The sequence below is a fragment of the Theropithecus gelada genome, chromosome 5, assembly GCF_003255815.1.
Source record: "Theropithecus gelada isolate Dixy chromosome 5, Tgel_1.0, whole genome shotgun sequence".
In the NCBI taxonomy this organism is placed as follows: Eukaryota; Metazoa; Chordata; class Mammalia; order Primates; family Cercopithecidae; genus Theropithecus; species Theropithecus gelada.
The window spans coordinates 72,752,811-72,766,890 of record NC_037672.1 but is presented as its reverse complement, the minus strand read 5'-3'; the positions used below and the strand labels follow the sequence as shown (position 1 = coordinate 72,766,890).

The 14,080-nt window shown below is 34.4% G+C and overlaps 1 protein-coding gene across 1 annotated transcript in view; it reads right to left on the bottom strand.

The window, feature by feature from the left end:
* UGT2A3 (UDP glucuronosyltransferase family 2 member A3) overlaps positions 1–13,529 on the bottom strand; it is a 33,742-nt gene extending 20,213 nt beyond the window's left edge. Inside the window, exons 1-2 of the mRNA XM_025384811.1 lie at positions 12,749–13,529; positions 6,514–6,662 (exon numbers count right to left, since the gene is read on the bottom strand). Coding sequence (XP_025240596.1) covers positions 6,514–6,662; positions 12,749–13,463 — 864 coding nt within the window. The 5' untranslated portion in view covers positions 13,464–13,529. The remainder of the gene's footprint in view (positions 1–6,513; positions 6,663–12,748) is intronic.
* Between the last annotated feature and the right edge of the window lie 551 nt (positions 13,530–14,080).

Here is a 14,080-nt window from a genome sequence, read left to right as displayed (position 1 = left end):
CAAAATCTCAGGATACAAAATCAATGAGCAAAAATCACAAGCATTCCTATACAACAATAACAGACAAACAGTTAAATCATGATTGAACTCTCATTCACAATTACTACAAACAGAATAAAATACCTAGGAATCCAACTTACAAGGGATGTGAAGGATCTCTTCAAGGAGTACTACAAACCACCAGTCAATGAAATAAAAGAGGACACAAACAAATGTAATAACATTCCATGCTCATGGATAGGAAGAATTAATATAGTGAAAATGGCTATATTGCCCAAGGTAATTTATAGATTCAATGCCATGCCCATCCATCAAGCTACTGATGACTTTCTTCATGTAATTGGAAAAAAACTACCTTAAAGTTAATGTAGAAGTGAAAACGAGCCCACATTGACAAGAAAATCCTAAGCAAAAATAACAAAACTGGAGGCATCACAGTACCTGACTTCAAACTATATTATAAGGCTACAGTAACCAAAACAGCATGGTAATGGCCTCAGAAATAACACCACACATCTCTAACCATGTGATCTTTGACAAATCTGACAAAACCAAGAAATGGAGAAAGGATTCCCTATTTAATAAATGGTGTTGGGAAAACACACTAGTCATATGTAGAAAGCTGAAAATGGATACCTTCTTACACCTTATACAAAAATTAATTTAAGATGGATTAAAGGCTTAAATGTTAGACCTAAAACCATAAAAATCCTAGAGGAAAACCTAGGCTATACCATTCAGAACATAGGAATGGGCAAGGGCTTCATGACTAAAACACCGAAAGCAATGGTAACAAACCCAAAATAGACAAATGACGTCTAATTAAACCAAAGAGCTTCTGCACAGCAATAGAAACTAACATCAGAGTTAAAGACAACCTACAGAATGGGAGAAAATTTTTGCAATCTACCCATCTGACAAAGGGCTAATATCCAGAATCTACAATGAACTTAGACAAATTTATGGGAAAAAAAACAGACAACTCCATCAAAAAGTGGGCAAAGGATATGAAAAGACACTTCTCAAAAGAAGACATTTATGAAGTCAACAGACACATGAAAAAATGCCATCATTGCTGGTCATCAGAGAAATGCAAACCAAAACCACAATGAGATACTATCGCATGTGAGTTATAATGGTGATCATTAAAAAGTCAGGAAACAACAGATGCTGGAGAGGATGTGGAGAAATAGGAACACTTTTCCACTGTTGGTGGGAATGTAAATTAGTCCAGCCATTGTGGTAGACAGTGTGGAGATTCCTCAAGGATTTAGAACTAGAAATACCATTTGATCCAGTGATCCCATTACTGGGAATATACCCAAAGGATTATAAATCATGCTACTATAAAGACACATGCACGCATATGTTAATTGCAACACTATTCACAATAATAAAGACTTGGAACCAACCAATACGTCCACCAATGATAGACTAGATAAAGAAAATGTGGCACATATACACCATGGAATACTATGCAGCCATAAATAAGGATGAGTTCATGTCCTTTTGAAGGACATGGATGAAGCTGAAAACCATCATTCTCAGCAAACTATTTCAAGAAAAGAAAACCAAACATTGCATGTTCTCACTCATAGGTGGGAATTGGAATAGGTGGGAATTGAACAATGAGAACACTTGGACATAGGAAGGGGAACATCACACACTGGGGGAAAAAATGGCACTACTAGAAAACAGTATGGAGGTTTCTCAAAAAATATTAAAAATAGAATTAACAGGGCAGGGAATCTATTAATTCTAAAAATAGAATTAATCACACACCTGGCCTGTTGTTGGCTGGGGAGCTGGGGGAGGGATAGCCTTAGGAAAAACACATAATGTAAATGACAAGTTGATGCATACAGCAAACCAACATGGAATATGTGTACCTATGTAACAAACATGCACATCATGTATATTTACCTTAGAACTTAAAGGATTATATATATAGATGTCATCATCAAAACGGTATGGCAGTGTCATGAAAACAGATACATAGACCAATGCTATATAGAATAGAGATCCACAAAATAAATTTATGCATTTACTGCTATCATAGTATGGATAGTTGAGCCCTCCACACTTCATGTTAAAATTTGATCCCCCATATTGGGGGTAGAACCTAACAGAATGTGCTTGTGTCATGGAAGCATATCCCTCATGAATAGATTAATCCCCTGCCTGCGAGGGGTATGTTTATTAGTTCTTATAAGAGCTAGTTGTTTAGCAAAACTTGGCACTCCCCCACATCCCCTCTTTGTGGACTCATCTCTTGTCATGTGACCTTTGCATATACCACCTCTTGTTTGCCTTCTACCTCAAGTGGAAGCATCCTGAGAACCTTGCCAGAGGCCAAGCAGAAGTCAGTTCTGTGCTTCTTGTACAGTATGCAGAACTATGATTCGGATAATTCTATTTGCTATATACATTTTCTAGTCTCATGTATTCCTTTATAACAACACAAATGGAGGAAGATAGCAGCTAATTGACTTTTGACAAAGGTGCCAAGAACACATAATAGAAAAAAGACAACCTCTTCACTAAGTGGTGCTAGGAAAACTGCATATCCACATGCAAAAAATGAAACTAGACCCCTTCCTCTCACCATATACAAAGTAAGTGAAAATGAATTACAAATTTAAAAGTAAGACCAAACATTATACAATTACTAGAAGAAACTATACGAGGAATGATTTGTGACATTGGTCTAGGCAATGATTTTTTTTTGGATAGGACTTCAGAAGCACAGCCAACAAAAGCAAAAGTATATAAATGGGTTATATCAAAGTATTGAGCTTGCGCAGAGAAAATGAAGCAAAAAATAGAGTGAAGAGACAATCCACAACACGAAAAAAATTTGCAAACTATGAATCTGACAATGAGTTACTATCTCAAATATACATAGAAGTAGCATCAGTCAATAAAAATAAATTACTAATTTGTTTTAAAAATAAGTGAAATACCTGAATAGACATTTCTCAAAAGAAGACTCTCAGTGACTAAGAAGTATATTGCAAAATGCTCAAAATCACTAATTATCAGGGAAATGCAAATCAAAACTAAAATGAGATATCACATCATCTTTGTTATGGCTATTAACAAAAAGACGAACAAAAAAACAAGTGTTAGCAAGTATGCAGAGAAACAGGATCTTTTATAAAGTGTTGAGGAAAATGCAAATTATTACAATCAGTAAAGAAAACGGTATGGTAGTTCCTCAAAAATTGAAAATAAAACTACCATATAATACAGCACTTCCATTAATGGGTATATATATAAATAAACTAAAAAGTCATAGAGATAGCTGTCTTTCTATGTTTACATCACCATTATTCATATACCCAAGGAATGAGTCAACCTATAAACATCCTTTAATGAAGAAATACATAAAGAAAATATGGAAAAAATATATACATATACATATGTGTCCATTCCATTGGATATATATATGCTTGTTTGAATATATATATATATATTCAATGGAATGAATATATATATATATAATTGAATATATATATTCAATGGAATTAATATACATATAATTGAATATATATACACATATATTCAATGGAATGGATATATGTATTATGTGTGTTTTTCTGTATAGCTATATATATCAATTCCATTATATATATATATATATCCATTCCATTAGATATATATAAGTGCTATTTCTATTATATATAAGCCTTTTTTATAGCTCAATAGCATTCCACTGGAGAGAGAGATATATATTTTTTCCAATGTGTGTATATATATATCCATTTCATTAAATATATATATAAAAGAATGAAATTTTGTAATTTGTAGAAATATGAATCAACCTGCCGAGCATAATGTTAACTGAAATAATCCAGGCAGAGATAGCATGGTATCCCTTATATGTGGAATCAAAAAAATTAATCATAATGGAAGTAGAGAGTAGAATTGTGGTTACTAGAGGGTGAAGAGATAGTAGGGAGGGCAATGAGAAATGGTGGATCACGGGATTCAAAGTTATAATTTGGAAGAATGTGTTCTGTTATTATATTAAGTTGTTGGGTAACTATAGTTAATAGTGATGTATTACATATTTCAAGATAGTTAGAAAGCAAGTTTTTGAATGTTATCACCACAAAGAAATGATAAATATTTAGATGATGGGTTTATTAAGTATCTTGATATCATTATTATAAAATGTATAAATGTATTGCAATACCACAGCATTTCTTTTAAGCATGTGCAGTTATTACATGTCAAATTTTAAAAAGAAAAAGAAAAAGAAATATTTAGTGTAAGACAGCCCTAAACTGTGTCTCAATTAAACTTGTAAAATTATCAGCACAAAAGCTTTTACCTAATAAATTAATACTGTATGGATCCAACTTTTTAAAAAAATGACTTCTATGATTATTTATGTGAATGTGTGTTTGTGTGTGTGCGTTTGTGTGTGTGTGTGTGTAAAATTTGGAGTGTGAGAATAAAAGCTAGTATGGCATGGGAGATTACCTAGAGAATGATGAAAATTGTCACCTCTCCTTCTGTATCTCTATTTTAGATACAGATGCCATGACTTACGAGAGCTTGATTTTCTGGTATAACTTTCCTGGTAAGTAAAATTATATTAACAATTATTAAATAAAATTGTATTCATCAGTACACATCTTACCACAAAGCCCATAATTTTTCTGGAAATCCTAATGGCTCTGAACCCTTCCTAAAAGGATTTTGATTATATTTCCATAAAACAGGAAATGAGGTTTTTCTTTTCACCCTGTAGTGATTGGTAAACCTAGTATTGTTACCATAGCTACAGTGGTAAATTCTTACAATTTTATGTTGCCTAGCTATGCATTTAAAATATAAGTTGAACTTTCCCATAGCAGAAGCAGGTCTCAGTCAACACTGACTCTGCTTAAAATCTTCCACCTCCTTCCATTCCTTCAATGTGTTCAGTCAGTATCTTTGCTTACACACTGCCTCCTGATAATCATCCTATAGGACATCTAGATACAACTTGCATCACTGATCCTCTGTACTCCACAGTGACTGTGCAGATATACCCAAGTGACTACCTTTCAGTCTCAGAATGCCTCCAAGGAATTTGTGCCTGCTTGCATTAAACCTCCCAATTACAGTTCCCCACTGGAAACCCACGTAGGTAACACCCTGGATCTCAGTAAACATTTTGGAACACAGATCCCTCACTCTCTTTCTTGGTCTCCACTCATTGGTTGAATGTGCTTTTCCCAGAGAACTTTCTTATTCCCAATGTTCCTATAAGGGATACTGAACTCTTTTCTCTAGAAATGGTGAAAGTGCACAGCTTCTGTTATTTTATGTATTTGGTTAAGTTTCTCCTCTGTTTCTCACTTGACCAACACAAACATAACATCTGGCCTGGTCACGATTTCCTATAGAGTGGTTATCTTTGTAGAAATAAAGAAGACATAGGACATACAAGAGACACATTGGTGTCTTCCAGTGTAAACAAGTTCCCTATAAGAACAATCTTGGTATAGATTGCACACTTAGGCATTAGGCTGTTCATCAGAATAAAAAGTATCTCATGAGAGGTAGATTATGAATTTCCATGACTAAATACCCTGGAACCTTGTCAGGTCAAAGCTAGAGCTAATAGTCACTTTTGGGTCAATGAACTCAAGACATACTTACAAAACTATTAAAAAACGAGAACAGCTATTACTCACTTTTGCTTCTCAATATTGTTTCTTTCAACGTTCCTTGAACTATAATTTTTTCCTCTGATCATTTAGGAATATAGTATACAATTTTGTTTTCACTCCAAAAGAAACCTGTAGGCTGCAAAATCATTTCCATGAGCTCTACTTTGTCCTGATGACTATCAATATTTAGATTTCTGTCTACAGAGATTGCAGCCTTGTTTTTCTCAAGTGGCTTTTATAAAACCTCATCTAAAATTCTCATGAGCTCTAAGTGAATAGTCACAACACAGAATTCACCACATAAATCACAAACAAGATTACTTCTAAGTACTTATTTGAGTAAAAGCCATCATTATGTTTAAACACTTAAATATTTCATTTATAGAAAATTTCCTTTATTTCTTGTCTTCCTTCATCGCTTATTTTCTCTCACTCACCAACTCCTGTGGAATGTATCCAATATGTCTCATGAAAATACGATTATTTCTGTACTATCATGACAAATATCCTTGTTCATAAGCCCAGTTTGATTGTGAGAAAGGATTGAACATTCTTTTTAGTGATCTTCATGGCTCCAATTCCATACTAATTCAATGTATTCTCCAAACTATTGTAACACTAGTATTTTAAAATCTATTCTAATCATGACATTCTTCTGCCTACTTTCTTATCATAATGCAGAAAAGACATATATCACCTATAAAAGCCCCTGTGGCATGGAAAATAAATACAGAGTTGCAAACAGAAGACATTCAACATCATCTTTCTATAACTAAGGTTGTAATCTTTCAGGGGAAAACAAGTCATGTCATAAAGTACATAATATTCCTTAATATAATAGTCCTACCTTAGGCAAAGGTTTGGCAGGTTTACAGTGTAATCCTCCTACAAACTCAAAATTAGGTTGGTATGGTTGAGGATATTCAAAATCCCAATATGTTCGTATTAGCCATATCTCAGCTTTTCCCACAGTCTCACATAATGTAGTGGGCCTTCCTAAATAAAATAAATAACAGAATGAATTAACATACAATTTAAATAAAAATTGTACCACTAATTTTTCAATAAACTATTAAGAAAAAAATAAGTTTAGGTCCTCTAGAACAGCATGGCTTTTAGATGTCAAATGAAAGGGAAAATTATTGAAATAATACAGAAGAAAAAAAAGAAAGAAAGGAAAAAAGAAAGAAGACAAAGAAAGAAAGGAGGGAAGGAAGGAAGGAAGGAAGGAAGGAAGGAAGGAAGGAAGGAAGGAAGGAAGGAAGGAAGGAAGGAAAGAAGGAGGGAAGGAAGGAAGAGAGGGAGGGAAGGAAGGAAGGAAGGAAAGAAGGAAGGAAGGGAGAAAGGAAAGAAGGAGGAAGGAAGGAAGGGAAGGAAGGAAGGAAGAAAGGAAAGAAGGAAGGAAGGGAGAAAGGAAGGAAGGAGGAAGGAAGGAAGGAAGAAAGGAAAGAAAGAAGGAAGGGAGAAAGGAAGGAAGGAGGAAGGAAGGAAGGAAGGAAGGAAGGAAAGAAGGAAGGCAGGAAAAAAGGAAGGAAAGAAAGAAGAAAGGGAGGCAGGAAAAAAGGAAGGAAAGAAAGAAGGAAGGAAGGGAGGAAGGAAAAAAGGAAGGAAAGAAGGAAGGAAGGAGGGAAGGAAGGAAGGAAGCAGGGAGGGAGGGAGGGAAGGAACGAAGGAAAGAAGGAAGGAAGGAAGGAAGGAAGGAAGGAAGGAAGGACAGTTATATTTAAGTGTATTTTCACAACTTAAAAAAAAGACACAACTCCAAAATACAAATAAATTTATTACTCATTTTTTACCTCTTCAAGTTAATCGCAGATGATAGATGAGTCCCACAATATCTTCACCAAACAACATCTCTGTGTTTTCTAATCTATAGTCAGAGGTGTATCTTTCCATAATCCCACCAGGATCGGTTCCCTTTAACATGCTGAATTGCATATCATTAATTAATAGGTTATTGTTTTATTAGTAGGAATTCTTTGACTAATTTTTACCCATAACAATCCTCTTTTTGGGTTGTGAAGCACCCATGTACATACTATGATTATCATACACTTACTTTAGTGTTTCTCTCAAAAGATGTGTTTTGAAGAAAAACACATTTTCAAGATTTAATTTTAGGCTTTTAATCAGAAGAATGGCTGACTGCAAATAATGAAGTAATTCATATCTCTTTACAAAAACATATTTTGCAACTCATAAAAAGATAAAACCCCATAAGATAATTCTTTTCTCTTTAAAATTCAAATCAAAGTTGGTGGTGTTATACACCATAGTGTGGAGAGCCTCTTTTTTAAAGTCATCACATTTTAATGTTTGAAGTTATTTCCTAGGTCATAAATCCAAATGTCTTTAATTTGATATTGAATAAATTGTACTGAAGATACTCAGTTTGAAGTTACCAGAAATTAGAATAGAGCTATCTCTCAACTTCCAAGCAAATGCATTTACGTCCTCTAGATTTGTTGTTTTCTGTGCCTCACATGCTACCTGCATTACCAACCTCTAGGTGTTTTTAATTAATATGATATTAGTCCTCATTTTAAAAAGACTCAGTTTTGAACAATTGTGTCATTCAATATTTTAAGGATAAATATACAGTAAAGTATATAAAGATGATCAACGGAAAGAAAATTAAATTTGCTTTTTATATTAAAGTAGATAAATTACGTCTTATTTGAAATGCCATACACACATGTCTTGGAGATATTGTGGGTTAAATTGCAGTTCATCTCAATAAAAGGAATATGCCAATAAAGTGATTCACACAAATTTGGGTCCAAGGACATATAAAAGTTATGTTCACGGCCGGGCGCGGTGGCTCAAGCCTGTAATCCCAGCACTTTGGGAGGCCGAGACGGGTGGATCACGAGGTCAGGAGATCGAGACCATCCTGGCGAACACGGTGAAACCCCGTCTCTACTAAAAAATACAAAAAACTAGCCGGGCGAGATGGCGGGCGCCTGTAATCCCAGTTACTTGGGAGGCTGAGGCAGGAGAATGGCGTAAAACCCCGGAGGCGGAGCTTGCAGTGAGCTGAGATCCGGCCACTGCACTCCAGCCCGGGTGACAGAGCGAGACTTCGTCTCAAAAAAAAAAAAAAAAAACAAAAGTTATGTTCACCATATCTTGTAGTCTTTTAGCTGTGCAATATCATCACATTTAAAAAACAATGCACATACTTTAGTTAAAAGTAAGGCTAAAAAGTGCTAATAGTCAGCTGAGCTTTCAGTAAGTGAGGTTTTTGTTGTTGTTGTTTGTTTTTTTTCTGGTGTAGGGTCTTGCTTCGCTGTTGATTACTGTTGATTGATCAGGGTGGCTGGACAATTTTTTAAAATTATACAACAATGAAGATTTTTGCATGAATTGACTCATCTTTTCATGAAAGATTTCTCTGTAGCATATGATGCTGTTTCATAGCAGTTTACCCATAGTAGAATTTCTTTCAAAATTTGAATCTGTTCTCTCAAACCCTGATGCTGTCTTATCAACTAAGTTTGTGTAATATTCTAAGTCAGTTGTAGCCATTTCAACAATGTTCATAGCATTTTCACTGGGAGAAGATTCCAACTCACGAAACCAATGTCTTTGTTCATCTATAAAAAGCGACTGTTTAAAAAGCACCTCCTCATCTGTTTTACAGGTTTTAGTTTTATCATGATATTATAGCAATTTAGATAAACCTTCAGGCCCACCTATAATTTTATTTCTTTTTCCATGACCACCCCATCCACAGTTAATTCCTCAAATGATGGCTTCGATCCCTCAACATCATCCAGGAGAGTTGGAATCATTTTTTTTCAAACTCTTGTTAATGTAAATATGTTGAATTCCTCTCATGAATCATGAATGTTCTTAATGGAATCTAGAATGAAAAATCCTTTTGAGAAGATTTTTAATACACTTTCTCTATTACTGAGAGCTATAGTCTTACAAAATATATATCTTACATAAGCCTTGAAAGTCAAGGTTATATGATCCATGGAATGTAATATGGATGTAATGATAGCAAGCATGCAAACAATATTAATATCTGTACATCTTAATCATATCTCTTTGGTGACCATGTGAATTGTCGATGAGCAGCAATATTTTGAAAGGAATCCTTTTTTTTTTTTTTTTTTTGAGCATTAAAGGTCAACAGTGTGCTTAAAATATTCAATAAGCCATGTCATATACAGATGTGATATCATCCAGGCTTTGTTGTTCCATTGATAGAACACAGGGAAAGTAGATTTAACATAATTATTGAGTCCTCTATAATTATTACAATAGTAAATGAGCATTGGCTTTAGCTTTGTTACCAGCTGTATTAGCCACTACAGGAGATTCAGCCTGTTTTTTGTAGCTTTGAAGCCAAGTATTAGCTTTTCCTCTTTAGCTACGAAAGTTTTAAATGGCATCTTCTTCCAACAGAAGGCTGTTTGGTCTACATGGAAAATCAGTTGTTTACTGCAACTGCCTTTGCTGAGAATCTTAGCTAAGTCTTCTGCATGACTTTCTACTGATTCACATTGAACTTTTACATCATGTAGGCAGTTTATTTCTGTAAGCTTCATTAGTCAACCTCTGCTAGCTTCAGTCTGTTTTCTGCACCTTCCTCTTCTCTCTAAGGCTTCATGCAACTGAATAGTTAAGGTCTTACTATGTATCAGTTTTTAGCTAAAGCCAAAACTTAAGGCAATGTTGTGGCTGGTTTAATTTTTTCTTTTCTTTTCTTTTCTTTCCTTTTTTTTAAAAGTGGTTTTGCTCTATCATCTGGGTTGGAGTGCAGGGGAGCAATCATAGCTCACTGCAGCCTTGGACTTCAAACTTCTGGGCTCAAGCCATTCTCCCACCTGAGCCTCCCAAGTCACTAGGATTGCAGATATGAATCACTGCAGCTAGCTAGCTAATTTGATTTTCTCTCCAGACAACTAAAACTTTCTCCATATCTGCAGTGATAATGTTTATTTATTCTTATCATTTGTATGTACGCTAGAGTAGCACTTTTAGTTTCCTCCAAAAACTTTTCCTTTGCATTCACATCCTGTTTAACTGTTTAGTGCAATGGTATAGGTTTTGGCCTGTCTCAGTCCTTTTTGTTGCTATAAAGGAATAACTGAGCCTGTCTAATTTGTAAAACAAGAAGGTTTTTATTTGGATCACAATTCTTCAGGATATACAAGAAACATGGCACCATGGCACCAACATCTGCATCTGGTGAAGACCTCTGGTTTCCTCCACTCATTGCAGAAGATGTTGGGAGCCAGTAAGTGCAGTGATCAGAAAATGAGAGATTAAGCAAGAGAAAGAGGGTAGAACTGCTAGTTTTCCTCTCACTGGAACGTGTAGAAGTCATTGTATGTTATATTACTGTGTCTCAGGGAATAGGGAGGCCTGAGAAGAAGTGGGATGGGGAAACAAATCAGTGAAGCAGTTAGTACATGCTCAACATTTATAATTAAGTTTGCAGTCTTATACGGAAAGAAACCAAGGTGCCCCCAAGCTGGATAACATGTAACCATCAAAGAAAACTGATCCCAGATCACCATAACAGACATAATAAGGAAACATTTGAAAAAGTCCAATAAATGACAATATGAGATAGAGTCAAAAAGTACATACTTTCTGTTGGAAATATTATGCAAAATTGATTTGCTTGATGCAGGGTTTTCAAAAACCTTTAATTTATAAATTTCATTTTTTGTGAAGCACAATAAAGCAAAGTATAATAAAATGAAATATCCCTGTGCATAAGAACTTATGGAAATAAAACCATGAGTTGAAATCGATTGATATCATTTTTCTTATAGTTGTTTTAATATGTACTCTTGATTTAGACTCACAATAGATAATTCTATAAAATATGTAATAATCAATAATTTAGTAAGTTGGAGCTATGGAATAAATCTAGTTATTAATTTAATTTCTTATTTCAAGTTGCTCAATGATCAAGTGAAATGATTTTTAAAGAATTGTTGGGGGCTTTCTGAACGCATGGCCAGAACCTACTTTTGTTTATAGGAAAATACTCTTTCACCCCTTTTTTCATCTTTGATAACAGTTTTGTTTTATTTTAAATTTCAGTCTTATCAGGGGGCTTTAACTATAGTCATAATTTACCAAAGTTTGCCAGTGATCTCTACATAGCTGTACCTCTTTCAATTCATATCTTAATATAGACTTGAGGCCAAGATCTTTGAATTATTTACCTACATCCATAAAGCCTGGTAGGCTATTTGCTGCTAGTCAGAGATTACTGAATACAAAATTATTTAAGGCAAATCAATACATGTAAATCATAATCATGCCTAAGGCTAAGGACATTTGAAGTAGGATCCTCTGAATATTATTTCTGTGAAACAGTCTATATATTAGAATTCAGTGGAATACATTAAACAGTATTTTAGTTTCTAATATGATTATTCTTTTGTTCGTGTTTCTACATATTTCTCAAACATATTTGGATAAAAACATGTCTTGCATTGACTAGCTCAGATCACAACTGTATATGAAAATTGCAAAGCAAAACAACTTTTTATCAGTAAAGCAAAGAAATAAAAGTAAGTCAAACGGGGGTGTATATCAGTAAAGCAAAAATTCTACTATCTCATGCCCCACAAGACCATAGGTTTTTAACTTTTAATAATATTTTTTTCAAGTTTTTGTGAAGTAATCACCTAAGACATTAAAGAATTCTAGAAAATGTTTCATTTTAGTGACTCTTGAAAAAATAATTCAAAGAGGACTTTGTGAAGATTGCTTTTTAAATATATGATGAGAGAGAAAAGAATTATTAGCATCTTATTTCAATAGAACTGGTATAAAAATCAGATTAACAATCAATGATTCTCTAAATATGTGATGTAGATTTGCGCTATTTGGAGGAAATATAAAATGTAATCTCTTTGTTAATGATGATCATTTTTAAGTATATTACTGATATTAAGAACAAATATACTTCCCTTATGAAAAACAGTTACAACGTTTTCTAAAATAAAAACTCATTGACCTGCATATGTATGTCATAGACAATGTATGGCAATTTTAAAAAATATTTCCTTTGATAACCAAATTAAAAATAAAACAAAATCTCTTACCTAATGCCTTACTATAAAACTCTTTCCAAAAATCATAGTCATAATCCTGAATCCAGAAGTGGAAGAAAACTGAAAGCATTGAATTTTTCACTCTTTCCAGAAAGGTCATTCTGTCTGTTAGTCGTGTCATAGGTACAGGTACATAGGAAAGTGGAGCTGGAAGTTTCCCACAGCTTCGCTCCATATTGCCTCCTAGAGAAGTTCTAAGTGTGACCACAAAAGGGACTGCAAGCAACTCAGCCATCAGGTCTCCACAGGGAATCACAGGGTCTATAAGCATTACATCGTAGTTGGTTTCCTGAAGTTTCTTCATAAGTGTCTGATTGTAGATAAAGCTCTCACACATCACTTTTAAAGTTCCTCTTATTTCAACAAAAAAATCATTTAATTTTATAACTGATTGCCAGGTTGATAAGCCTGGCAAGACATTCAGAGCTAGGTCAACAAATGTTTCTTTGTTTTCTGTTTTGTCCTGTGGCATATGGACCACCTCAAATTTCAGTGCAGAAGGCTTCCTGTAGTCAATTAAAAAAGACTTTGAGTGAGTCAACACTGTTACCTCATGGCCCCTCACTATGAGCTCCTCTAGAATGATCTTGACATTAAGCCAGTGGCTCATGTCACAGGGCCACACCAGGACCTTCCCACAGAATCCACAGCCAGCACAGAAGAGCTGCAGGAGCAGAAATACCAAAGCTGACTTCTCAGACCTCATGGCGGCAGTTCCCTCACACACTGATCTGCAATGGTTTTGTAGTTACTAAGCATGGAGTTGAAATGACAATATAAGCACAGAAGTTAAAAATTAATATCTTAAGAGTAAAGTTCAGTGGTTGATTGCCAGTATAACATTTATTGAAGGTATCAAAAAGAAGTGCAATGTAACAGGGAAACGTTGTTCCAACCTTCTAGAACTTAGAAATAAAATACATAAAGATACTTTTATTATCTATACTGATGATAAAGAAAAAAAATTTTTAAATCTTTAGATGTAATAATTCATGTGCAGAAACATGCACACAATCACACTTACATTCATTCCACACTAAGTCCAAAGTATTAGATGGTTTAGGACAGCACATGTTTCACATCCCTTGCTCACAAGGACAATACAAAGATTTACTGAAAATACACTTGGAGACTTTGGGTAACTATTTTGATTAATTTTATATAATAAGTACACAGTGTTCAGTGTTTCAGAGGGAAAAATGCACAATTGCTTAATATGGGATAATTAATAAAAACTTTAGTAAGGCATTTGACTCAGGAGGTGAGATGAAAGCTTTGGTAGGATTTATTGCTGCCAAAGGAAACATTTCACAATCAACAGAA